The 27,329-nt window shown below is 39.8% G+C and overlaps 1 protein-coding gene and 1 pseudogene across 4 annotated transcripts in view; one reads left to right on the plus strand and one right to left on the minus strand.

The window, feature by feature from the left end:
* GIGYF2 (GRB10 interacting GYF protein 2) overlaps positions 1-27,329 on the minus strand; it is a 175,081-nt gene that overhangs the window by 133,573 nt on the left and 14,179 nt on the right. For all 4 annotated transcript variants that reach the window (XM_039469653.2, XM_003936725.4, XM_074398847.1 and 1 more), the window contains one exon: positions 3,892-3,975. In XM_039469653.2, coding sequence (XP_039325587.2) covers positions 3,892-3,932 — 41 coding nt within the window. In that variant the 5' untranslated portion in view covers positions 3,933-3,975. The remainder of the gene's footprint in view (positions 1-3,891; positions 3,976-27,329) is intronic.
* On the plus strand, positions 8,863-9,564 carry LOC101050689 (elongation factor 1-beta pseudogene; annotated as a pseudogene).

Here is a 27,329-nt window from a genome sequence, read left to right on the forward strand (position 1 = left end):
ATTAATCAAAATAATCAGTGATAGAAACAAAATTGTTCAAGGGTATATATACACATCATTTACAATAGCAAAACATTAAAAACTTCTTTCCAACAATTCACTCAACCATTTAATAAATATTTATTCAGTACCTATGTGCCAGGCACTGGACATACAGCAGTAAACTGTACAAAGATCTACAACAAAGTACCTGCTCTCAATGGAGCTCACAGTCTAGTAGGGGTTGGAAGATAGGATATAAATAATAAAATAAATGTGTAAAATATTTGGCATGTTACATTTTGATACAAAACATGAAGAAAAATTAAGCAAAGAAGAGAGATGGGAAAAAGGGGTGGAGAGTTATATATTGTCAGGAAAGGTCTAAGGTAGTATTTGAGGAAATGAAAGGAAAGAAAGACACTATTGCTTTGTATCTAGAAAAGATATACTTGGCATTAAATGTATCACAACCTTTTAAACTGTTTTGACAATAATGCAATATACTTTTTTATTTTAAGTACAAAAATAATCTAAGACCTAATGATTCCATGGATCTTAAAAAGTTCAAGCCTTGGCAGGGCAAGATGGCTCATGCCTGCACTCCCAGCACTTTGGGAAGCCGAGGCATGGGGATCACCTGAGGTCAGGAGTTCAAGACCAGCCTTGCCAACATGGTGAAACCCCCATGGTGAAACCCCGTCTCTACTAAAAATACAAAAATTAGCCAGGCATGGTGGTGGGTGACTGTAATCCCAGCTACTCAGGAGGCAGAGGCAGGAGAACTGCTTGAACCCAGGAGGTGGAAGTTGCAGTGAGCTGAAATCGCACCACTGCAATCCAGCCTGGACAACAGCGAAACTAACTCCATCCGAGAGAGGAAAGAAAAAAAAGTTAAAGCTTACGGCCATTCATGGTCTGTCCCTATCAAAATTTTCAATGCTCTCCCATCTTCACAACTGCCCCCAGATACAAATATATTGCTTCATTTTAAGCATCCTTTATTGAACATTATGTTTTACATTATTCACAAAAATGATGACAGTAGTAAACACAGTATCACTAAGTGTTTCTGTCTCATTTAGAGTTACTGCACACTGGTTCGATGTCATCTATCTAAATCTTGATTCTCAAGTACCCTGGGCACAGCTCTTTACCTCAAGTTTCATAAAAAATGTAATGTTACATGAAGAAAAATAAGGTAGTACTATCTACTCATGCTGCAACCTTCCAGCTCAAGATTACCTGGGTTACTTAAGGGCTGCATGATTTCCCTTTGCCAGAAGGAATTCTGACAGATGATACAAATAGGGCATATGCCTACTTACACCTCCATTCCTCAGTTCATCAGCATTTCAGATGACTAAGGGAATGCTCCTAAGCTCTAATGTCTGCAAGGTAACAGATGTACAATTAGGTGAGGCTACTGTTTAAGGATGGAAATGGTGACTGCCCTCTGTTTAAAGCTACCTTAATTCAAATTTTGTACAAAACACTGAACTGATTAAGTGAAACACCATCAAATAAAACTTCAGAGTATCAACAAAAAGGAGAATGTGTAAGATACTATTGGAAGATGCTCAATACCACATGTTATTTAGAATGAGATGATCTTAGCTGGGTGTGAAGGCTCACGCCTGTAATCCCAGCACTTTGGGAGGCTGAGGCGGGCAGATCACGAGGTCAGGAATTCGAGACCAGTTTGACCAACATAATGAAACCCCATCTTAACTAAAAACACAAAAAATTAGCCATGTGTGGTGGTGTGTGCCTGTAATCCCAGTTACTTAGGAGTTTGAGGCAGGAGAATCGCGTGAACCCAGGAAGCAGAGGTTGCAGTGAGCTGAGATTGCACCATTGCGCTCCAGCCTGGTGACAGTGTGAGACTCCATCTCAAAAAAAAAAAAAAAAAGGAATGAGACAACCTTGAGAACTCATGGTGTAGGGCAGGCGCCAGCAAACTGTTTCCGTAAAGGGCCAGAGAATTAATATTTAAGCTCTGTGAACCAAATGGCCTCTGTCAACCCTGCCACTGTAGCATGGAAGCAGTCCGAAATATGGAAACAAATGAATGTCTCTTTCAATGAAACTATTACAAAAACTTTATAGCCCCACAGGCCATATTTTTGCCAACCCATGACATAGGGCATCAAGTTAAGTGTGTATTGACTCTAAAACATTATCAGTTTTTGTTTTTCCTTTTGTTATGTCTAAATTCCTGGTGTTCCCTTTCTGTTACCTAAAAACAACAGGATGCTGGAAAAAAAACAACAACTTCCTTAAATTAGCTGACAATTTTAACCATGTTTTTATGAAGAAACAGACAAGGGTATGTAAATATTAAAAAGAAGCAGTTACGAATTCTAGATAAAGGCAGATGAGTTGTACACAAAATGATTTACAAAGTAACTTATATGAATTTAAAACCACCTGATAAAAGAAATTATTAAGGTGTAAAAGATTTACACTTTAAGAATTTTCATTAAAATATTTTTATAATGAAAAACTGAGAACAGCTTCTATATGCCACATGTAGAGGACTAGTTGAATAAATGATGGTACATCCATACAATGCAACCATTTAATAGAACAGAAAACATTTATTGATTAAAAAAAGATGTTTCTGATTTGGTTATTTCTTTAAGCAGGCTACAGAACTGAAGGTACAGTATGATCTCATTTTTGTAAAAATAAATGTACATATATACAAAGCAGCATACAAAAAACCACCTAGAAAGATACACCAAGATATTCACAGTGTGTACCATGGGTGCTGAAATTATGACGATATTTTCTGGCTTACTAGTAATTTCTAATTTTTTTAGAAACATAATAATTTGATAAGAAAATTGTTTTAAAAATATAAAGGAATAACTAAAACAAGTTACTTAAACTAAAACAGCATTACTTAGGTTAACATGTTCTAAATAAACTCTCAAAATATAAGAGTTGCATCAGTTCTAAGAACTTCAAATAGTGATTTCTCCTGTCTCCAAATGCTGGTTATAAAGGTTAAGAAAACGTAGAGATTACATATATTAATAAAAAGAAATGTTTCTAATAGGGTAAGTTAAAGACTCCTCAAATAGAGAGTTACTACAGGAAGCCTGCATCATTTATTGAATCACCCCTACCCCAACAACCAAGAATGTTTAAGACACAAATCCAATTTATCTATTTTAGATACTGCTTCTTATATTACCAAAGGGGTTGCCCGAGGTTTGAATAGAAAAAGTAATTATTATTATTATTATTCATGTCACTGAAGAGAGGATCTTCAATCACCAACTTTGGGGAAAAAGGAAGGAGGGGAGGGGGGAAGTCACACTACAGTGTGATGGATCTCAAAATTCCATGAGAATTCCATATTCGGGGTCCAAACACATCTGTAAGAGACTCAAAGGTCAATTAATCGTTATTATGGCCAATGCTAACTCAATCCTAGATAGGCTACTGCTAACAGCCAGTATAACACTGAACTACCTGCCTAGTGCATCTTTAAAACAATACTTCAATGAAAACTATTTCTCAAATGAAGTCTATGAATAGCCATGACAAAACAATGTGGCAGAAAACATACAGACATAAAAATGTTATAATTATACTTACATAAAATTATATATGCACCTAGACAATGACTCAAATAAAAAGAAAATAATTTTCTAGGGTGGTGGGCCTCCTATCATCATTATATATATAACCAGACCAAGAAAAAAAATTTTAATTAAGTATATAATGCACTCATTTATCAAATGTAATTTATTCCTGAACTAGCACACATTGTTTTCAGCTAGGCACATAAAGCAAAAGTCTCAAAAACATGCATACTTACAAACCACCTAGCACCTGTCAAATATTTTACTACTGCATTAGTCATTCAATATCAAAGAGGATGAGATTTTGAAAACTCACCATTCAGGTCCAAAGTTCAGTGTCTGCGTTTCCGCTGCCATTCTTTTCCGTATTTTTACAATAGATTTTTGTATGTGGAGAAACCTGTTAAAGAGAAAAATATCTCCATACAATCAGGTATTGAATGCAGAATTTCAGAACAGAAAGCACAGTGAGAGTGTATTTTATTTAAGCTCCTCTCAGAGTCACAAGAATGAGATTTTAAAACAATAATATGGCAGGCAAAGTGAAATGAATAAATTAACCCTTACATTCTGACTCCCCAACCTTTCTATGTTAATCTGGGGGAAGAAGGCATAGGATAAGACAAAGCTAGTGAGACAGGTGGGAACAGACCAGCCAGGGAACTGGAGACCAAGTTAAGGATTGTCTCCCTTTAACCCTGGAGCAATGGGGAGTGAATAAAGGGTAATATATTCACATGTTAAGTTTCTATTACTTCCTAGTAATGGCTCCTCTAACAACATAAGGTACATCAAAGATTATAAAAATAAGGACCTCACCTTCTGCTTATTAGCACTTCACATCCTAGTGATTTCTTTTTTAACAGTGTGTCTCAATGTTGCTTAGGCTGGTCTCAAACTCCTAGCCTGACCTCAAGTGATCTTCCTGTCTCAACCTCTTGAGCCTAGTGCTTCTTTTAAAAAGTATATTGGATCAGGCTAGGAACCACCAGGCAAGGTGGCTCATACCTGTAATTCTAGTGCTTTGGGAAGCAGAGATGGAAGAATCATTTGAGCCCAAGAGTTGGAGACGTGGTCTCTAACTCTTGGGCTCAAAAATTTAAACACAATCTCTAAAATCTAAAGATAACTGGGCATAGCAGTACACGCCAGGAGTCTTAGCTGCCTGGGAGCATTGAGGTAGAGGGATAGCTTGAGCCCATCTCAGCTCACTGCATCCTCTGCTTCCCAGGTTCGAGCAACTCTCCTGCCTCAGCCTCCTGAGTAGCTGGGATTACAAGTGCACGCCATGACACCCAGGTGATTTTTAATTTTAGAGGCGGGGTTTCAACATGTTGGATAGGCTGGTCACAAGGGATATTTTGAAAGTAATCTTAAGATATGAGATCTTGGCCGGGCGCGGTGGCTCAAGCCTGTAATCCCAGCACTTTGGGAGGCCAAGGCGGGTGGATCACGAGGTCAAGAGATCGAGACCATCCTGGTAAACATGGTGAAACCCTGTCTCTACTAAAAATACAAAAATTAGCTGGGCATGGTGGCGCGTGCCTATAATCCCAGCTACTCAGGAGGCTGAGGCAGGAGAATTGCCTGAACCCAGGAGGCGGAGGTTGCGGTGAGCAGAGATCGCGCCATTGCAATCCAGCCTGGGTAACAAGAGTGAAACTCCGTCTCAAATAAAAAAAAAAAAAAAAGATATGAGATCTTAAAGAATGGAAAATACTATAAACATTGTAAATATAACTGGCCCTCCATATTCACAGGTTCTGTGTCCATGGATTCAATCAATCTCAGATGGAAAAAATTTAATTGCATCTATACCAACATGTATAGACACTTCTTTTCCTTGTCATTGTTCCCTAAACAATACAGCATAACAACTATTTACACAGAATTTATGTTGTATTTAGCATAATAAGTGATCTAGAGGTGTTAATGTATATAGAAGAATGTACACAGGTTATACACAAATACTATGCCATTTTACATTAGGGACTTCAGCATCCAAGGATTATAACATCTGAAGGACATCCTGCAACCAATCCCCACGGATACTGTGGGACAACTGTATACTGTAAAATATTTCTAAGACACATCAGACAGGCCACTGGGGACCAACTTAAGGATTCTCTCCCTTTATCACCTTGTTGCCTCTGTTTAAATGATCTAAAAAATAACAAACTATGGCATGACAGTGCGAGCCTGTAGTCCCAACTACTAGGAAGGCTAACATGGGAGGATTACGTAAGCCCAGGAGATTGAGACTACAATGAGCTGTGATTGTACCACTGCACTCCAGCCTCAGCAACAGAGCAAGACCTTGTCTCAATTAAAAAAAAAAAATTAAAATTAAAAAGAAAAAACACGTTAAGACACCTTTTTTTTAACATTTTAATTTCTCTGAAATTAGAATGCATCTTAAAACTGATGCAAACTTACAAATGTGACTGGCTAGGTGCGAGCTGTGTCAGAGCTGTCTGAACAAAGGCAATTTTTTTAAACTGCTGCTTTGAATGTCTTCAAAATAATATGATTCTGTATCAAAACTAAATTTATTATATAATAGAAAAAAAGCAAATACAGCAATGGAATATTGTGAAGTAACTATTCATTCAAGGAATGATTCCAAGTGATTTACAGGACCTCAGAAAGAAGCAGGGGGCGCCCACAAAGCCAAGGAAGTTTGTTATGGTTTGCTATGATACTGACACATAACACTGCACAACCCATGTGGCCACATGCAGCAGCCCTGAAATATAAAGAGGGGCTAAAAATTAAACAGCTTATATTGTTCTTAAGATCTTCACAAGCATCAAATGACTAAATTTTTAATTGATGTCAAAATAATAGAGCATTCCCTTGTGCATCACTAATTGAATGACTGGTGGGGAGAGGCAGGAACAAAGCAGGAGACTTCTACAATGCCATGTTCAAAAGTGATTTAGAAAAGTCAGACTCTTAAATATCCAGAAATTTTAGAACTATCTTAACAAATTTATTTTACTTTTATTTTCATTTTCATACATGCAATAAAAGGATACACTATATAATAAAAATCCATTATTATTTGCTACATAAGTTTAAAAGAGCCTTTTAAAAAAATAATAATAATAAGATAATTCTAACAAGAAAAGTCTGTGCCAGATGTGCCAGAGTCTTCCTGGTGGTATGATTTCTCAGTAATGCACAAAATGATTAATCTTATAGTTGACACATGTTAGATTCAATTAAAATTATGGTATATTCTAAATGAATGACTTATCAAGGTGGCAATGATCAGACCCCAGGCAAGGTGCCAACTGTTAAACTAAAGCAGGTATCACTGCTTACAAATTAGTCTGATGACTTTTTGTAACATAAATCAATTCAGTGTATTTTCTAAAAGTATGTGGACCGGCTTGGACGACAAATAGAGCTGTAAAGACTAAATTCACTCTTTTTTTTTTTTTTTTGAGACCGAGTTTCGCTCTTGTTACCCAGGCTGGAGTGCAATGGCGCAATCTCAGCTCACCGCAACCTCCGTCTCCTGGTTTCAAGTAATTCTTCTGCCACAGCCTCCTGAGTAGCTGGGACTATAGGCGTGCACCACCATGCCCAGCTAATTTTTGTATTTTTAGTAGCGACGGGATTTCACCATGTTGACCAGGATGGTCTCGATCTCTTGACCTCGTGATCTACCCGCCTAGGCCTCCCAAAGGGCTGGGATTAAAGGCGTGAGCCACCGCGCCCAGCCCTTACATTCACTCTTAAGTTTTTTTTTTTAATACTAAACATCCTGAAGGAGCAGTTTTACCACCATTTAAAACCCCACCTAGCCAAATGTTTTAAATTCAAACCCATAGAGTATTTTAGAGCACTGAATACTGGCTCTGAATTTATAAAGCAAGTGAGGATTTAAATTAGACTGAATATATAAAGCAGATAAATCTCAACTAAATTTCAAAGTATTTACTATTTGTGAAAATACTAAACTCATTGTTAGTGATTTAATTTTTTTCTTCCTTTAACTTACTACAAGGCAATCACATACGCCCACATAGGTTCTGGAAAGTACAAAACTCCAGAGTCACTATTAACACAAATGATACAGATATAGCCCCTACAGGCAGCAGTTTTGTATTATAAACGAAGCCCTGGGAATTCAAGCAGCATCTAAGGAACAACAATAAACAAGGAAATCCTGTTTGGGTCCACTTTATCACTGCACCTATAAATCTTTAAGTACTGCAAAACTACCACAATGCACAACCATTAAAGGCTCAGAAATTTTTGTTAATGTCTAGAGCTGGGAACCAAACTATCATTTACAACATGGTTTCCATAAGAAAATTATTTCCTTTGACTTTGAGTTTGTATGCAAAAAAAAAGAAAGAAAGAAAGGGAGGAAGGGAGGGAGGGAGGGATCGAGGAAGGAAGGAAGGAGGGAAGAAAATTATTTCCTAATGTAAATATTTTTTTGTGTGTGTGTGTGAGACTGAGTCTCTCTCTATCGCCCAGGCTGGAGTGCAGCAGTGCGATCTCAGCTCACTGCAACCTCTGCCTCCCGGGTTCAAGCGATTCTCTTGCCTCAGTCTCCTGGCCTGGCTAATTTTTGTATTTTTAATAGATACGGGTTTCATCATGTTGGCCAGGCTGGTCTCAAACTCCCGACCTCAAGAGATCCACCTGGGCCGGGCACGGTGGCTCACGCCTATAATCCAAGCACTTTGAGAGGCCGAGGCGAGTGGATCACGAGGTCAAGAGATCAAAACCATCCTGGCCAATACGGTGAAACCCCGTCTCTACTTTAAAAAAAAAAAAAAAAAAAAAAAAAATTAGCTGGGCGTGGTGACGCGTGCATGTAGTCCCAGCTCCTCGGGAGGCTGAGGCAGGAGAAATGCTTGAACCTGGGAGGCAGAGGTTGCAGTGAGCCGAGATCGCGCCGCTGCACTCCAGACTGGCGCCTGGTGACAAAATAACACTCTGTCTCAAAAAGAAAAGAAAAAAAGGAGGGGGGGGAGGAAGAGAGGTAGAGAAGGGAAGGGGGGAAGGGGGGGAGGGGGAAAGGGGGAGAGGGGGAGGGGGGAAAGGGGGAGAGGGGGAGAGAAAAGAAGAGAGAAATCTGCCTGCCTCGGTCTTCCAAAGTGCTGGGACTACAGGCGTGAGCTACCGCGCCCATCCCCTAAAGTAAAGATTTTTGAAGAACTCTTAAAAACCTAGGAACACTTTTTTATTCTTTCAGCATGGGGTGTCCACACCTTGTGCTCTCTCTCTTTCTCCTGCTCCCCAGCTCTCCGATACAGCTGATGCCATGGATTTCGGGGACCTGAAAAGCCCCTCCAGCCTCCAGATGTTCAACAATTACCTGGTGGACAATAGCTACATTGAGGGGTATGTGCTATCACAAGCAGATGTGGCAGTATTTGAAGCAGTGTCCGGCCCACCGCCTGCTGACTTGTGTCACCCGTTGTCATTATATGTTGGTATAATCACATCAAGTCTTACAAAAGGAAAAGGCCAGAAGTGAAGAAAGTTTTGGGCAAGTATGGTCCTGCGGATGTGGAAGACACTATAGGAAGTGGAGCTAAAGATAGTAAACATCATGATGATATTGATCTCTTTGGATCTGATGGGAGGAGGAAAGTGAAGCAGCAAAGAGGCTGAAGGAAGAACACCTTGGACAGTATAAATCAAAGCTAAAAAACCTGCACTTTTTGCCAAGTCTTCCATCTTACTAGATGTGAAGCCTTGGGATAAGACAGATACGGCAAAATTAGAGAACTGCATCAGAAGCATTCAAGCAGATGGCTTGGTCTAGGGCTCATGTAAACTAGTTCCAGTGGGACAGGAATTAAGAAACTTCGAATACATTGTGTAGTTGAAGATGATAAAGCTGGAACAGATATGCTAAAAGAGCAGACCGCTACTTCTGAGGACTACGTGCAGTCCATGGATGTGGCTGCTTTTAACAAGATCTAAAATCCATCCTGAATCATGGCATGTAAATAAAAGCTTGAAATATTAATTTTTAAAAAAACTAATGAACCAAGTGATCAAATAGAGACCTGCATTACTCAGAAAAGCATTCTGCTCATTCTTCTTTATGATTCCAAGCAGGAAATCTAAGAGGCATGATTGCTGAAGAAATCTAACTTAAGCACTTAAAAATACTATATTCTCATAACTCTGAGTTGCCCATCCCAGACAGCTCCTTCAAATCAATTTCAATGAGCCCAGGTTTAATGTATTTACATGTACTGGAGGCATGGTCTTACATTCTACCTGTCACCCAGGGTGGAATACAGTGGCGTGATCTCAGCTCACTGCAACCTCTGCCTCCCATGTTCAAGCTATTCTCCTGCCTCAGTCTCCTGAGTAGCTAGGGTTACATGTGCGAGCCACCACACCTAGCTAATTTTCTTGTATTTTTAGCAGAGATGAGGTCTATGCTCATTCACTATGTTGGTCAGGCTGGTTTCAAACTCCTGACCTCATAATCTGCCTGCCTCAGCCTCCCAAACTGCTGGGATTACAGGCATAAGCCACCGCACCCGGCCCTGAATAGTCTTTTCTAAGGATAAAATGAGGTGTTAAAAGGAGCTCAGAGCAACATTTTAAACCCCAACTATTCAAATATTTTCAGTTCAAATGCCTAGAAGACTTGTTACCTTCAGAAAACAGCTCTGGGGGCCAGGTCCAGTACTTCACACCTATAATCTCAGCACTTTGGGAAGCTGAGACACATGGATCACTTGAGCTCAGGAGTCTAAGACCAGTCTGGACAACACAGCAAAAACCCCATCTCTACACAAAATACAAAAATTAGCCGTGCGTGGTGGTATGCTCCTGTAGTCCCAGCTACTTGGGAGGCTGAGGTGAGAGGATTGCTGGAGCCCAGAAGGTCGAGACTGCAGTGAGCCTTGTTCACGCCACTGCAATCCAGCCTGGGCAACAGAGCCAGACCCAGTCACAAAAAAAGAAAAGGAAGAAAAGAAAAGTGCTTTGAATTTATAAAGCAATTCAAGATTTGAACCAGAATCTACACACTGCTCTACCATGCTATCCTGCCTCTGTAGATTATCTTTTGTTGAAACTATTACCTCCTTTTTCCTCCATGACCAGCACTATCCCAGTATTTCTTTTCTCATCTTTATTTCCCTCTAAATCATGGAATGGCAGAGAGGGCATGCAGAGAATAGGGGTGTCAATTTAACAACAATTAAAAATTTGTCCACAAATTTCTAACTGGCCACTGGCTAGGAGAGATGATCCTACCCCTGCAATTCATTACAAATTTGATTTTTTTTTCTCCCATGACTAATGTGGCATGGGATCACTGACTGATCAAGACACTACTGTTTTCAGTTTACTCATCAGCTAGTCTCAAAAGCCCAGATCATCTGAAACTCTCTCTACTCCATCCCTTACATCCAGTCATTTTGTCTCAAATTTAGCCTACTTCTCTTTCAAGATTCCTCTTGCATTCCTCTTTCATTACAGTCCTAACTCTATTAATGCATGTCTGGATTATTATTGTAAAAGTCCTCATTTGCTTCCCTGACTGAGCCTCAAGATCAATTTTCCTAAGTACCTTTCTGATCCTGGTCTATACTTCTCTAAAAAAGTCCAATCAAACCTACTATGTATGGTCAAAACTCCTAGTATTTTAGGTTACCATCAATCTGACAACCCATGCCTCCCCAAATCAATCTCCTATTGTTTTACCTCCCAACTCAAAGCCAAATGAGAACTTCCTACTGTTCATTGCATTTTCCTTCTTTTTCGGTTCTGCCATACCATACTCTTCCCCCAGAAGCCCAACCTCCATACCTTAGAATGGCTCGTACAAAACCAAGGATCTGTTCAAACACCTACTCCATAAACTATTTCCCCAAGTAGTAAATGCACTGCTCCCTCTGAAAGGAAAGTGTAAAATACAGAACACAGGAATGGAATGGAATCTATAGGATGCATTTCAAATCTGTGTTACAAAGCTTAAAAGGAAGCAGAAAACAGAGAAATGAATTTGAGAGGATGGATATTGAGGATGGTTCTGAACAAAATAAGTGCAAGGTGCTTAAGGAGATATCCAAAAGACCTTGAGTTGAAGAGAAGTCAGAATAGAAAGACACATATTTAATGGAAGTGAATCCATAGAGTTACAATGAAAAATTGAATAAGGCTACCCCAAAGCAGAAATCTTAAGAACAAGAACAAAGCCTAAGCAATCACTGTATGGGCTGATACAGGAAGAAAGAGAAAGACCACAGAGGTAGAGATCTCTAGCCCAAACCTTTCACTAAACTCCAACGCACTGACTCTAGTTTTCTCCCCCTGAGGTACTATTCTCATCACATTCTCTGTATCTAAAATAGAACCCATATTGAGCTCCAAGAAGTTCGTAATTACTCTTGCCTCCCTGCTATTCCTATTTCCTGAAGTAAACATGTTAATAGTCTAGAATAGCATGTATCCCTCCATACTTTACATTCAGACAAATGTGTTCACATATATGTGGTGGGGGAGAGGAGATTGGCTATTTGCTATTATAAAGCCAGAATCACACTATATACCTTATTATGAGACAGGCAATTCTCTCAATATATTTGCATGGACAAACTTCTAATAAACAGATACAGAAGTTGTGGTTTTTAAAAGCTGTATAATGGGCTGGGCACAGTGGCTCATGTCTATAATCCCAGGACCTTAGGAGGCCAAGGAAAGTGAATCAAGTGGAGGCCAGGAGTTCAAGACCAGCCTGGCCAATATGGTGAAATCCTTGTCTCCACTAAAAATACAAAAAATTAGCTAGGCGAGGTGGTGCATGCCTGTAATCCCAGTTACTTGGGAGGCCGAGGCACGAGAATCACTTGATCCTGGGAGGCAGAGGCTACAGTGAGCCAACACCACACCACTGCACTCCAGCCTGGGCAATAGAGCAAGACTCTGTGTCAAAAAAAAAAAAAAAAGCTGTATAATTGTTCCACAGAAATAGATGACTTCCATTCTTTGCCTTTATGAACAATACTGCAATAAATTTTTTATCCGTATATTTACGCTTTTATCCCTACTAGACAGCCTTCTAAATCAGTTACTTAGTATATATGATTTCTTCGTAGAAAATTAAAGCTCACCTAAGTGACAGTCCTCTAAAAGAGAAGCTGGAGGTATGGAGTGGGCAAGATCTATCTTCCATTGAGTTACCTTTTTGTACATTTGAAATCTTTTTATGTGTATTTTAAAATAAATTTCAACCTAGTAGAAATAACAAATCCTCAAAAGTTAAGGACCTCATCATTAAAAAAACAAAATAAAACTCCTTTATTTATTTTTTAACATTTATGTTTTTGAGACAGGGTCTCACTGTTACCCAGGCTGGGCCCAAGCAATACTCCCACCTCAGCCTCCTCAGTGGCTGAAACTATAGGCATACACCATGGCTTATTTGCTTTGCTCTTTTTTAAATTTTTAACAAAGGGTATTTGGGAATGGGGAAAAGGGTATGCTACCTTCTGATTTTTTTTTTTTTTTTTTAGACAGAGTCTCATCCTGTCACTAGGGCAGGAGTGTGGGGGCATGATGTCGACTCACTGCAACCTCCGCCTCCCAGGTTCAAGTGAGTCTTCTCCCTCAGCCTCCCAAGTAGCTGGGAGTACAGGCGCCCAATACCACTCCCAAGTAATTTTTTTATTTTTAGTAGACACAGGGTTTTGCCGTATTGGCCAGGCTGGTCTCAAACTCCTGACCTCAAGTGACCCACCTGCCCTGGCCTCCCAAAATCATGGGATTACAGGTATGAGCCATGGTGCCTAGCCTCATCTTGATTATTTTTTAAACTCCAAACTGCAAAAAGTTAAAAGCCATTACTACTACTGGCCACCTGAAGGGCCTGAGAATCCATGTCCTGAGCTCTCCCAGTCTCCAAACTTTTACAACTAGGTCCAACCTCTTCTGCAGAATAACATACTTCAAATACAGAAGTATATAAATAAGAGTAGATTTTCCAAACAAAATCCCGTGAAATATTTTCTTTGATCCAGTATAAAAATCTAATGAATACTGCTATTATCTGGTAACCCCAAACCAGATTACTTGGATGCATTATGAACAAGGAATACAATGACAACCCTGCCCTTGAGGTGCCAGTCTAAATAATAAAAAAAAAAAGGACCATGTGGTAAGGACTACAATGAACTACGCAAAGTAAGCTCGGGGAATACTGGGAAGACGATCCAAAAATGAGAAAGCATAACACTTAAGATCTGTTGAAGTATTATTTGCTAGCATTTATTGAGAGCTAACCTATGTACTTACTAAGAGTTCAAAGTGCTTTAAATGTATTCTCTTAATCTGACATAGATTCTTTGGCCCAATTCTGTAGCTGAGGAAATGAGGCACAGAGAAAAGCTAAGCAGCTCGCACAAAAAGGACTCCAAAAGCCAGATACTAAGAATGAAGCAGTCTTTAAGGGTAAAGGGGGAGAGGGGGAGGTGCAGGGAAGAGTAAAGGAGAAAGACCTAAGTTCTTCTGGGAGATTATCAATTTGTTCAATAAGGCTAAAAAGCTAATGTGAAGACTGGTACAACAGTGGTTACGCAACAAAAGTCTTTGCATTTCATATTCCAAAGGAAATGAAAAGACCAGGGCAGGAAAGTTTCCAAGATAAAATTTATACTTTAGAAAGATCACTGAGGCTAGTTACCTGGAGGAGAATGAATTTGATTTAAATACTAGTAGGGAAGAGTAAGGTGATAAGTAACTAAACTTCACTGACATGAAAGGTTACCAACAACATATTAAGTGTTCAAGGCAAGTTACAGAATACAGAGAATATGATTACATTTAAAACATTTTAAAATGCATTGGATATATACATATAGATATGCTCCAAAATGTTAATACGTACTTCTAAGTGGTAGTATTATAAGCAATTCTCTTTTCCTGTTAAGTTCCTAATTTGTGCATACAACAAAGATGGTACTGGTACACTTTTTTTAAGGGAAGTATTCAAAAGTTTCAAATATTAGGCCAGGTGCGGTGGCTCACACCTGTAATCCCAAAGCTTTGAGACTGAGACATGAGGATTACCAGAGGCCAGAAGTTTGAGATCAGCCTCCGCAACATAGTGAGAGCTCGTCTCTACAAAAAAAAAATTAATGAGGCAGGTATGGTGGCACTCGCCTTAGTCCCAGCCTTAGGCGGAAGCATGATTTAAGCCTAGTTTTTCAGGGCTGCAGTGAGCTATGATGGCACCACTGCACTCTAGCCTGGGTTAGAGAGACAGACAGTCTCTAAAAGAAAAAAAAAAAAAGTTTCAAATATTTAAGTCAAAAAAACGGAAGACTGAAAATTCTTCATTGGCTTCAAAAATGAACTCATTGATTACCTGGAAAAATGCATTTAGGAGTGCAATGGGTAACAAAGCCAGATTTCAATGGAGTGAGCATGACTAGGAGGTGAGAAAGGGAAGACCACAAATGCAGTCAACTCTTTCAAGAATCTTACCTGTGAAGCCGGACACAGTGGCTCATGCCTGTAATCCCAGCACTTTGGGAGGCCAAGATGGGTGGATCACGTGAAGTCAGGTGTTCGAGACCAGCCTGGCCAACATGGTGAAACCCCGTTTTTACTAAAAATACACAAAAAAAAAGGTAGCCAGGCATGGTGGCGGGCACCTGTAATCCCAGCTACTCAGGAAGCTGAGGCAGAAGAATCACTTGAACCTGGAAGGCAGAGGAGGCAGTGAGCCAAGATCATACCACTGCACTCCAGCCTGGGTGACAGAGTAAGATTCTATCTAAACAACAAAAATCTGTGGAAGAGAGAAGAGAAATAAAGTAGAATGGAAAGAAAATTTCCATTTTTTTTGTTTTAGATATATCCCCAATGGAAAATTACTAGCGGCATCAAAAGGTGAAGAAATAATTCAGCAAAAACACGATGTAAATGAAGTCTCTAAAAAGGCAGGAAGTATGAGGGCTTTACAGAACAAATAGAAACAAAAAACTACTCCTATCTATTTGTAACCAGAGGAAAGTAGATCCAAATGACTTAAAATCCTTCCAAGGTTATTTCTGTGGGGTTTCTTTGAAGGGGGTAGGGAAAATTTAAAAGAAAAATGAGCCCAAGCTCATGCCCATGCCTGCAATCCCAGCACTGAGGCTGAGGTAGGCAGACTGCTTGAGCCCAGGAGTTCGAGACCAGGCTAGGAAACATAGCAAGAGCCTGTCTCTACAAAAATTATATTAAAAATAATTTTAAAATAAATCAACAAAAAACAAAAATAAAGGAAGGTAAGGGGAATTCATCAAACTGATGGCTTCCATCTTCTCAGAGAAGTAGGCAAATGACAGGCAAGATGATAAGGGAGGGTTTGAGGAAACTAAAGAGATTGATGGCTGTTGTTTTCTAAGCTAGAGGTTTTTTTTTTAAATAAACTTTAGGAATAATTATAGATTAAAAAGTTACAAAGGTAATACAGAAAGTACCATCAGTTTCCTGTAATGTTAACAAGTTATACTACACAATACTTTGTCAAAACTAAGATAAACTAACATTGGTACATCACTATTACCTATATTTCAGAGTTTATTCAAATTTCATCAGTTTTTCCAACAACATCCTTGTTCTCCAGTCTCCAATTCAGGACACCTTGCTGCATTTACCTACAGTATCTCTAAAGACCCAATAAAGACAGAGAAGTGACATCATCTTGAATTGTAATCCCTAAAATCCCCAGGTGTCAAGGGAGAGACCAGGTGTAGGTAACCTAATCATGGGGGCAGTTCTCCCATGCTGTTCTGGTGTAAGTTCTCATCAGATCTGATTCAGTTCTGATGGTTTTATGAGGGGCTCTTCCCGCTTTGCTTGGCACTTCTCTCCTGCCACCTTGCGAAGATGATGCCTTGCTTCCCCTTCTTCTGCCATGATTATAACTTTCCTGAGGCCTTCCCAGCTATGAAGAACTGTGAGTCAATTAAACTTCTTTGTTTTATAAATTTCTCAGTCTCAGGCAGTTCATTACAGCAGTAGGAAAATGGACTAATACAAAAACAAAGCTAATCTACCAGGTTGTGGGCTTCTTTGTCCCATTAAGCAGCCTGCGTATGGGGCAGAGAGCCTACAGGAAACCAGGGTTAGGGTTTTGTCAGCACGGTAAAGGGAAGAATACGAAGGCAAAGTAGAGGGTGCTGGTAAAAGTGTGACTTAAGCACTTAAGCACTATAGGGAAGGAAGTAAAAACAGAAGACAGTTGACAATTAAGATGTTGGTAATGCCAAAAAGCAAGTATAGTAGGAATAAAAATGAAAGCACTATTAGAACTAGTAGAGATGGAAGTAAAAGTCAAGAAACCAGGAGCCCAGGAGGACTGTATGGATCAGCTACATAGACTCTAAAGTAACCTCAGGATAATGGCAGAGAGGAAAACAGAAAAAACAAAGAGAAAGAAAAAAGAAAAATTTAAAAAAAAAAAAAAAGAGAGAGGCTGGGCGCGATGGCTCAAGCCTTAATCCCAGCACTTTGGGAGGCCGAGGTGGGTGGATCACGAGGTTAAGAGATCAAGACCATCCTGGTCAACATGGTGAAACCCCGTCTCTACTAAAAATACAAAAAATTAGCTGGGCATGGTGACACGTGCCTGTAATCCCAGCTACTCGGGAGGCTGAGGCAGGAGAATTGCCTGAACCCAGGAGGCAGAGGTTGCAGTGAGCCATGATCGCGCCATTGCACTCCAGCCTGGGTAACAAGAGCAAAACTCCGTCTCAAAAATAAAGAAAAAAAAAGGAAAAAGAAAAAACAATGAATCAAGTAATAAGACCACAAGATCCTTTTCTGATAATAATGAAGGGAAGGAGAGGTGCACTGTCAGACAGCATGAACTTCAGAGGAAAGGGGGTTTTGCAAGAAGATAGAGGAAAAATGGCGAAGCTGACCATATTGATCTGTCATCCAAACCAGAAAATGTTCGTGTGAAAGGATATTAAAAAACTACATAGAGTAACAGAGGCAAGCTAGGCAGAAGAGCCACCCTAATAAAGGAATAGAATCAGCCTGGGAATGGAGACTGATGAAGACCCTGATTCAGCATCCTGACACACCACAGTACAGGAAAATTTACTGTTAACTTCAGAGAGCTAAAGGGAAGGCAAAATTACCAGGGCAGAAAGGCTTCAGTTACCACAAGAAAGCCAAAAAACATCTTAAGAACACAACTGAGAGGTTTAACACAAAAAAGATATTTATTCAAAGAATTCAAGAGAAAAGTCTTAGGAATTAAACAAGAGATTGGGTCAAGGGAAGAAGAAAATCTCAGTGGTATGAAGATAAGACTACAAAAAAGGATGAATAAATAGGTGGACTTTCATTCTGGACAATGATAGATGATTACAGGAACACATGGCATAGTAGAATTTGCAGGCCTCAAGAATTCTGAGAGAACTTGTCTTCACATCTCTGAAAGACAGGAGCCCTCAAACCTTTGAGGAAGGAGTCAGAAAAAGACAGTGTCTCTGAAGGAATGTAGGCAAAACATTGGTAGTTCTGAAACCACCCTATTACCCTATCTTTCTCATGTTGAAAGCAACTCTGACAGAGAAGATAATTGGGGTCTTTCTTTCCTCCTCTGGCCTTTTCTCTTTGGTTATTCCAACTCTAGGGATAAAGACTTCACATGAAGGTCTATCTGCATATTTTAAAGACTTGACTTAAAAACAGCTGAGAGAGGCCAGATACGGTAGCTCAGGCCTATAATCCCAGCATTTTGGGAGGCAGAGGAAGGTGAATCTCCTGAGGCCAGGAGTTTGAGACCAGCCTTGCCAACGTGGCAAAACCCCATCTCTACTAAAAATACAAAAATTAGCCAGGAGTGGTGGCTCATGCCTGTAAGCCAAGCTACTCAAGAGGTTAAGGCAGGGGAACTGCTTGAATTCAGAAAGTGGACATTGCAGTGAGCTGAGATCACACTACTGCACTCCAGCCTGGACAACAGAGTGATATTCTTGTCTCAAAAACAAATAAACAAAAAAACAGATGAGAGAACATTTCTACATAACTACTTTTTCAGACTTTGTCCATTACTCAGAATTACACACAAGTGACTTTAAGTAATATATTCTTTATGCAGTAAGTTGTCTTCTTCAATAAACTATATCCTTGAACTTTACAGTAAATGTTATATAAGCCAGTCTTTTTGTCAACTTCTAAATAACTGAGCTAAATTTAGCCCTCACTGTAAATTATTTTATCTGATTATCAGTATAATTATTTTTCTTTTTCTACCTATATTTTTCTATCATTTTCATGACTTCCTCTTCATTCTAACTATTTGTCTCCTCTTTTGGACCTCATCTATCACTTTGCGGGCCTGTGAGTACATTTTCACGAGAGAAGAAAGAAATCAACCAAGGTCCTTCTTATTGTTGAGTTTACAATAAAGACAAGACAGACTCTGACCTCTCCCTCTTAGCCTGCCATTTTCTTTCTTTCTGGTTTTTTTTTTTAAAGAGACGGAGTTCCACCATGTTGGTCAGGCTGGTCTTGAACCTCTGACCTCAAGTGATCCGTGCACCTCGGTCTCCCAAAGGGCTGGGATTACAGGCATGAGCCACCACACCCAGCCTAGCCTGCATTTTCTTACAGCCTGGCACAGCCCAGAGAAGCCAAGCAACTTCTGAGCTCAGGAAATCACTTTCAACATAAAAAGGTGGCAAATTTATGTATTAAGTCCCATGGGGGTGAAATCAGCAAGGAGAAGCCAAAGTAGATACTGAGTCAGATTCCAGCAGTGTTTGATACCTCAACTTTGAAAGTATTCCCAAATACTGCTTCCCAGAAGTCTTGAAGACGGATTAGTTACCACCATTACTCCACTAAGAACTCAAAACACATACACCTTTGAAAAACCCTTGGATCTTTATTATAAAAATTATGTGGCCGGTCGTGGTGGTTCACACCTGTAATCCCATCTACTCAGGAGGCTGAGGCAGAATTGCTTGAACCCAGGAGGTGGAGGTCCCAGTGAGCCGAGATTGCGCCACTGCACTTCAGCCTGGGCAACAAAGCAAGACTCCATCTCAAAACAAACAAACAAACAAAGCCAGTCTAGGTGGCTCACACCTGTAATCCCAGCAGTTTGAGAGGCCAAGACGGGCGGACCACGAGTTCAAATTAAGACCATCCTGGTAACACAGTGAAACCCTGTCTCTACTAGAAATACAAAAATTAGCCGGGTACGGTGGTGCAGGCCTGTAGTTCCAGCTACTCGGGAGGCTGAGGCAGGAGAATTGCTTGAACCAAGGAGGTGGAAGTTGCAGTGAGCTGAGACTGCCCCACTGCACTCCAGCCTGGGCAAGAGAGCGAGACTGCTTAAAAAAAAAAAAAAAAAAAAAAAAAAAATACACTACTACAAATCTCTATTTCCTAGCTATGTAAAACTTACCCAGAAAAAATATGGTGAAATCTGGGATAGAGTCCAGCCAGTACTATGTATAGTCTGCCATCAGACTAACATAGAACGAATATCAAGGAACCTAAATCTGCCCCCATTCCCATTCCCTACCTACATTTTTCCAAAAGCAGAAAAAGACCTACTCCCCTAGCACTCTCCACATATACTAAACAAATCAGTAGTTCTGTCTCCACTACAGCAGCCAAAGATTTTTACTTCAGCCAGATCTGGATTAAGATAACAGAAGATTAATAACTTTATTAGTGCAAATTAGTTCAACTACTTCAAAAAAGATTGGCAATATCCATTAAATCAAACTGTATGCCTACCCTGGGATCCCATAACAAACTGCTACACATACACCCAAGGGAAATGAAGTTATATTTCTGGCAAAAGACAAAAGATTGGGCCGGGCACGGTGGCTCAAGCCTGTAATCCCAGCACTTTGGGAGGCCGAGGTGGGTGGATCACGAGGTAAAGAGATCAAGACCATCCTGGTCAACATGGTGAAACCCCGTCTCTACTAAAAATACAAAAAATTAGCTGGGCATGGTGGCATGTGCCTGTAATCCCAGCTACTCAGGAGGCTGAGGCAGGAGAATTGCCTGAACCCAGGAGGCGGAGATTGAGGTGAGCCGAGATCACGCCATTGCACTCTAGCCTGGGTAACAAGAGCAAAACTCCGTCTCAAGAAAAAAAAAAAAAAAAAGACAAAAGATGCATGGTAGCTTTATTCATAATTGTCAAAATTAACATTTGGGTATTAGGTCCGTCAATGTAAATGTACATCAACAGGCAAATCAATCTGCAGTATACTCATATAATAAAATATTACTCAGCAATTAAAAAAAAAAAAAAACCCCAGTTGGATGAGGGGTGGCTCACATCTGTAATCCTAGCACTGTGAGAGGCTGACACAGGCGGATCACTTGAGTCAGGAGTTCGAGACCAGCCTGGCCAAAACAGCAAAACCTTGTCTCTACTTAAAATACAAAAATTAGCCGGGCATGGTGGTGGGTGCCTGTAATCCCAGCTACTCGGGAGGCTGAGACAGGAGAACTGCTTGCACCCAGGAGGTGGAGGTTACAGTGAGCCAAGATCGCACCACTGCACTCCAGCCTGGACAACAGAGTGAGACACTGCCTCAAAAAAAAAAAAAAAAAAGAACAAATTACTGATACTCTCAGTGATACTGCATAAATCACCCAGATATCATGTTCAGAAAAAGAAGTTGCCTAGAAATTAATATATACTGTATGATTCCTTTTATGTGATGTTCAAGAATAGTACTATGCTTTGGGTATTTGACCCCTGCAAATCTCATGTTGAAATCTGATCACCAACGCTGGAGGAGAGGTCTAACGGGAGGTGTCTGAATTATGGGCAGATCCCTTATAAATGCCTTGGTGCCACTCACAGTAATGAGTGAGTCTTTACTTGATTCGTTCCCAAGAGAGCTAATTGTTAAAAACAGCTTAGCACCTCCCTCCTCATTCTCTCTTGCTCCCCTCTCACCATGAGATCTACATACATTGGCTCCCTTTTGCTTTCTGCTATGAGTGGAAGCAGTCTGAAGCCCTCACCAGGAGCAGATGTTTCTTGTATAGCCTACAGAACCATGAGCCAAATAAACCTTTCTTTATAAATCACCCAGCCTCAGGTATTCCTTTATAGCAACACAAACAGACAAAGACAAACAAAATAAATGGTGATAGATGTCAGGAAGCTGCTCATCATGGAAAGAAGGGACTACTAAACAGGAAGGAGAGCTGGGCATGGTGGTGCGTGCCTGTAGTCCCAGCTACTCATAAGGCCGAGGTGGGAAGATTCCTTGAGTCCAGGAGTTCTGGCCTGTAGTGTGCTATGCCTACTGGGTGTCCGCACTAAGTTCAGCATCAATATGGTGACCTCCCAGGAGTGGGGGAACACCAGGTTGACTAAGGAGGGGTGAACCGGCCCAGGTCAGAAATGGAGCAGGTCAAAACTCCCGTGCTGATCAGTAGTCGGATTGTGCCTGTGAACAGCCACTGCACTCCAGCCTGGGCAACATAGCCAGACCTCATCTCTTTTTTAAAAAAAAAAAAAAAAAAAGAAAGAAAGAAAAATTAAAAAAAAAAAAAAAAAAAAAAACAGGAGAGGGAATTGGAGTGCTGGAAAAGTTCACTATCACACTCTAAGCGGTGATTACAAAAGCATATACATGTGTAAAAATGTATTGAACTATAAAATTCACATCTGTGCATGTATTTACCATATTTTGCGTATCAATTATTATTATTGTTTCTTAGACAGTGTCTCACTGTTGCACAGGCTAGAGTACAGGGGAGCACCCATAGCCCACTGTAAACTCAAACTCCTGGGTTCAAGCAATCCTCTTGCCTCAGCCTCCCAAAGCACTGGGATTACAGGTGTGGGCTGCTATACCCAGCTCCAGTTACTTTTAATGAAGGTTAAATAAACAATACATGGTTTCACAAATACAAATACTTCAAGGCCAAGCATAGTGGCTCATGATGGTAATCCCAGCACTTTGGGAGGCCAAGGCAAGTCGATCGCTTGAGCCCAGGAGTTTGAGATCAGCTTGGGCAACACAGCAAAATCTCACCTCTACAAAAACAACAACAAAAACAACAAAAATTAGCTGAGTGTGGTAGTGCATGCCTGTGATCCCAGCTACTGGGGATGCTGAAGTGGGAGGATCACCAGAGCCCAGGAGGTTGAGGCGGCAGTGAGCTGTGATCATGACACTGCATTCCAGCCTGGGCTACAGCCTCTATAAACAAAAAAACTTCAGTGAGCATGAAACAAAACTATCTAAACTATTTCAAATGAACATCTTCTGATGACATATTAAATTCATTCCCTGCTTAAATTTTGGCCATTAAAAGCAACAACAACAAAAACAAACAGACAAAAAACACCAGCCAGGCGTGGTAGCTCATGCCTATAATCCCAGCACTTTGGGAGGCCGAGGTAGGCAGATCACATGAGGCCAGGAGTTCAAGGCCAGCCTGGCTGACACAGTGAAACCCCACCTCTACTAAAAATGCAAAAAAAAAAAAAAAATTAGCCAGATGCAGTGGCACACACCTGCAATCCCAGCTACAGGGAGAGCAGAGGCATGAGCATTGCTTCAGCCCGGGAGGTGGAGGTTGTAATGAGTTGAGATCATGCCACTGCACTCCAGCCAGAGTGATGGAGTGAGACTCTGTCTCAAAAAACAAAACAAAACAAAAAACACCATTACCTTAATAAAATAATCTTCAAATCTGTCAGCTCCTAAGACCATAAAGAGGTCTACATTAAAATAAAGCAAGACTCATTCACTAGGCAAAAAGAATGTAGGTCTCCAAATGCTTTTTTTTTCAAATGTCAGAAAACTGCTAAGAAGATGAAAAGTCCAAACATGAGGGGGACCCATATCACTTATAACAACAGTAAAAGATTGAAGCAATCTTGTAAAAGCGGCACATTCACTCAACAAAAGACAGCTATAATAACATTTGCACACAGTACAGTTACACATATGTCTAAAAAGAGGCAAAAAGAACACAAGACAAAGGAATATTAGAGGTGAAATTAATGATTTGTCCTCTATCATAACTTGCAATAATATTCTTTTATTAATTTATAACAAAATATATTTTAATTATCACAAAAAGCATAGCCCTGGCCTGTTGAAATAATTTATTTTTTGAGACAGAGTCTCACTCTATTGCCCAGGATGGAGTGCAGTGGCACGATCTCAACTCACTCCAACTCCGCCTCGCGGGTTCTTGCAATTCTCCTGCCTCAGCGTCCTAAGTAACTGGGACTACAGGGGCACACTGCCATGCCTGGCTAATTTTTTGTATTTTAGTAGAGATAGGGTTTCACTGTGTTGCCTAGGCTGGTCTCAAACTCCTGAGCGCAGGCAATCCGCTCGCCTCAGACTCCCAAAGTGGTGGGATTACAGGCGTGAGCCAACATGCCAGGCCAATATTTTTACAGTCTCAATATAAACGTCATAGAAAGTTATCACTCTTTTCAACATTAACTTGGTTTAAAACAAATTTTAAGGTTAAAAAAGAAAGGGAAATTCTTCTCCCGTCTATTATGGCAGAAAACACCCTTTTCCTTCTGCATCCATCTCATCTGGCAATACTAAATCTCTTCACTAACAAATATGCAAACATTTTTGAGTAATTTTTAAAATATGATCTGTTAACAAATTTACTGATGACAAAACTTCATGAAGCAAACTTAGGCTTCAATTATTCACTTTATTACTAAAAATTTAACCTAAGGGACTAACCAAGAACTTTTTTTCCCCCAGAAAGTCAACAAAAGTCCAAGAAATTGTTTATATCTACCTGGCCCATTCACTATACATAAAACCTTACAAAACATTATTTCTACGTGAATTATCCTTTCTATGGCATATCTTCAAAAAAAATATAGATACTCTGCTGGCTTTTCTCCTTCCTAATAGGAATTTAAATTTCTAATTTACAATATTGTGATAAACACTGCAACCTAATACAATTCTGAATCATTATCTATGCCATGAAATTAAGGTCAGCTTTACTTCTAATAGCCCAAAACTGAGGACAATCCCAATGTTCATAAATAATGTTATAAACAATTACTGTAAAGTCATACCTTAAAATATTCTTGGCATTAAAAAAAAACAAACTATTTGCATGCAACGACATGGATGAATCACACATAATTATATTAAGCAAAAGATGCCAGACCCTGCAGTCACAAAAAAGAAAAAGATCACGTCCTTTGCAGGGACATGGATGGAGCTGAAGACCATCACCCTTAGCAAACCAATGCAGAAACAGAAAACCAAATACCACATGTTCTTCAAAGTAGGAGCTAAATAATAAGAACAAATGGACACATACAGGGAAACAACACACACTGAGGCCTGTCAGAGGGTGGAGGGTGAGGAGTGAGGGGAGGGAGAGGATCGGGAAAAAATAACTAATGGTTACTAAACTATACAACAAACCCCCATGGCACACCTTTACCTATGTAACAAACCTGCACATGTACCCCTGAACACGAAAGTATTAAAAAGGGGGGGAAAAAGATGTCAGACCTAAACATGATTTCCATTTGCATGAAATTCTAGAAGACACAAATATTAATCAATAGTCACAGAAAACAGAACAGTGGTGGGAGTTCACTGTTCTGAACTACAAATGACTACAAAGAAGCTGGGGGAAACTTCTGGAGACAATGAAAATGATACGTATCTTGATTACAGCGACAGTTACACTAGTGTGTGCATTTCTGAAAACTCATATATACACTTAATGAGTATACTTAAAATGAAGGTATTTTATTATATGTAAATTATACCTCACAAAAATTATTTTCAAAAAAGACTAAAGTTACTAAAAGTAAACAGACTGCAACCCCCAAAACGCAACGTATCCCAAGACTAAGCTTTACTGTTTCTTGTATGTTAAACTGCCTTTCTTTAAAGGTATTGAAGTAGATGTTAAATAAAATTTTAGCTAATACTTATAACTGAAGAATATTATCTACAACTGTACTACAGACACAGCACCTAGTAGCCACATGTGGCTATGTAAAGTTAAATTAAGATTAACTAAAATTTTAAAATCAGTTCCTCAAGGGTACCAGTGAGAATAACTTTACAGTGGACAAACCTAACAAAGTATAAAGGTCAACATCAAGGATGATAAATCATGCTGACATTATGTTCTCTTGATATGATGAAAATGGCACTTTGTGATCTTCCTCTAAAAATCCATAACCCCAGTCTAATCATGAAAAAAATGAAAAAAATTCTAAAAGAGAGGCATTTTACAAAATAACTTGACTGGTACTCCTCAAACTTGTCAAGGTCATCAAAAACAAGGAGTCAGCAAAACTCCCATAGCTAAGAAAAGCCTAAAAATGCATGACTAGATATAATGTAGCATCCTGAATGGAATTCTGAAACAGAAAAAGATACTAGGTACAATTAAGAAAATGTAAATAAATGAAGGTCTTTAATTAATGACAATGTATCAATATTGGTTACAACAATGTACCATAGTAAGGTAAAACGTTAATAACAGGAATTCTGCATTATCTTCTCAATTTTCTGTAAATCTACAACTGTTCTAAAAACTAAAGCCTATTTTTTTCTTTTAAAGTTACAATTAAAAAGTTAAGGCTGGGCCCAGTGGTTCACGCCTGTAATCTCAGCACTTTGGGAGGCCAACGAGGGCTGATCACTTGAGGTCAGGAGTTCAAGACCAGCTTCACCAACAAGGTGAAACCCTGTCTCTACTAAAAATACAAAAAAATTAGCCGGGCATGGTGGCAGGAGGCTTGTAATCCCAGCTATTTGGGGGGCTGAGGCTGGAGAATAGCTTGAACCCAGGAGGCGGTGGTTGCAGTGAACACAGATTGTGCCACTGCACTCCAGCCTGGACAACAGAGCAAGAGTCCATCACACACAAAAAAGTTAAGGTTTTTCTACGTTTTTAAAAAATGCATTTCCTCAGTCACACCAGCTAGCAGCATCTGAAGTGCTCAACAGAAACAAGTGGCTAGTATGTATAGTACTGAATGGTAGGAGGTTCATAGAACATTTTCTTCGTAGCAGAAAATTATAACTCATTCTAACATAAACAAATTCTTATGTATTCAGCACTAAAAACTCTCAGTAATATCTAAAAACCTTCAGTGATATGTTTACTCTAATTTCAATTTCAAACACTTTTTTTTTTTTTTTTTTGAGATGGAATCTCGCTCTACTGTCCAGGCTGGAGTACAGTGGTGTGATCTTGGCTCACTGCAACCTCCACCTCCTGGGCTCAAGTGATTCTCCTGCTTCAGCCTCCTGAGTAGCTAGGATTACAGGTGTGCGCCACCACACCCGGTTAAATTTTGTATTTTTAGTAGAGATGTGGTTTCACCATGTTGGTCAGGCTGGTCTCCTACTCCTGACTTCGTGATCTGCCCACCTCAGCCTCCCTAAGTGCTAGGATTATAGGCATGAGCCACTGTGACCGGCCCAAACATTTATTTTTTAAATCGCTTTTTAAAAAAATCAATGTAACATCTATAAATGTAACATTGAAAACTGTTCCACTCCTCAAAGCAGCAGTTTACAAAGTAAAATCTATGGATCTCCAAACTCTTTCCGGGGCATCCATGATGGATTTTCATACTACTACTATTATAAAATACTATTGTGATCTTATTTGCTAGTTTGAAAATTTTCTACCGCAAAAACCAAAATATTATTTACATTTTTCAATGTGTTGACACTTGTACAGACTGTGCAGTGATGGGTAAAACTGCTGGCACCACAGCATGAA

Source organism: Saimiri boliviensis, chromosome 5, assembly GCF_048565385.1.
Source record: "Saimiri boliviensis isolate mSaiBol1 chromosome 5, mSaiBol1.pri, whole genome shotgun sequence".
Lineage (NCBI taxonomy): Eukaryota > Metazoa > Chordata > Mammalia > Primates > Cebidae > Saimiri > Saimiri boliviensis.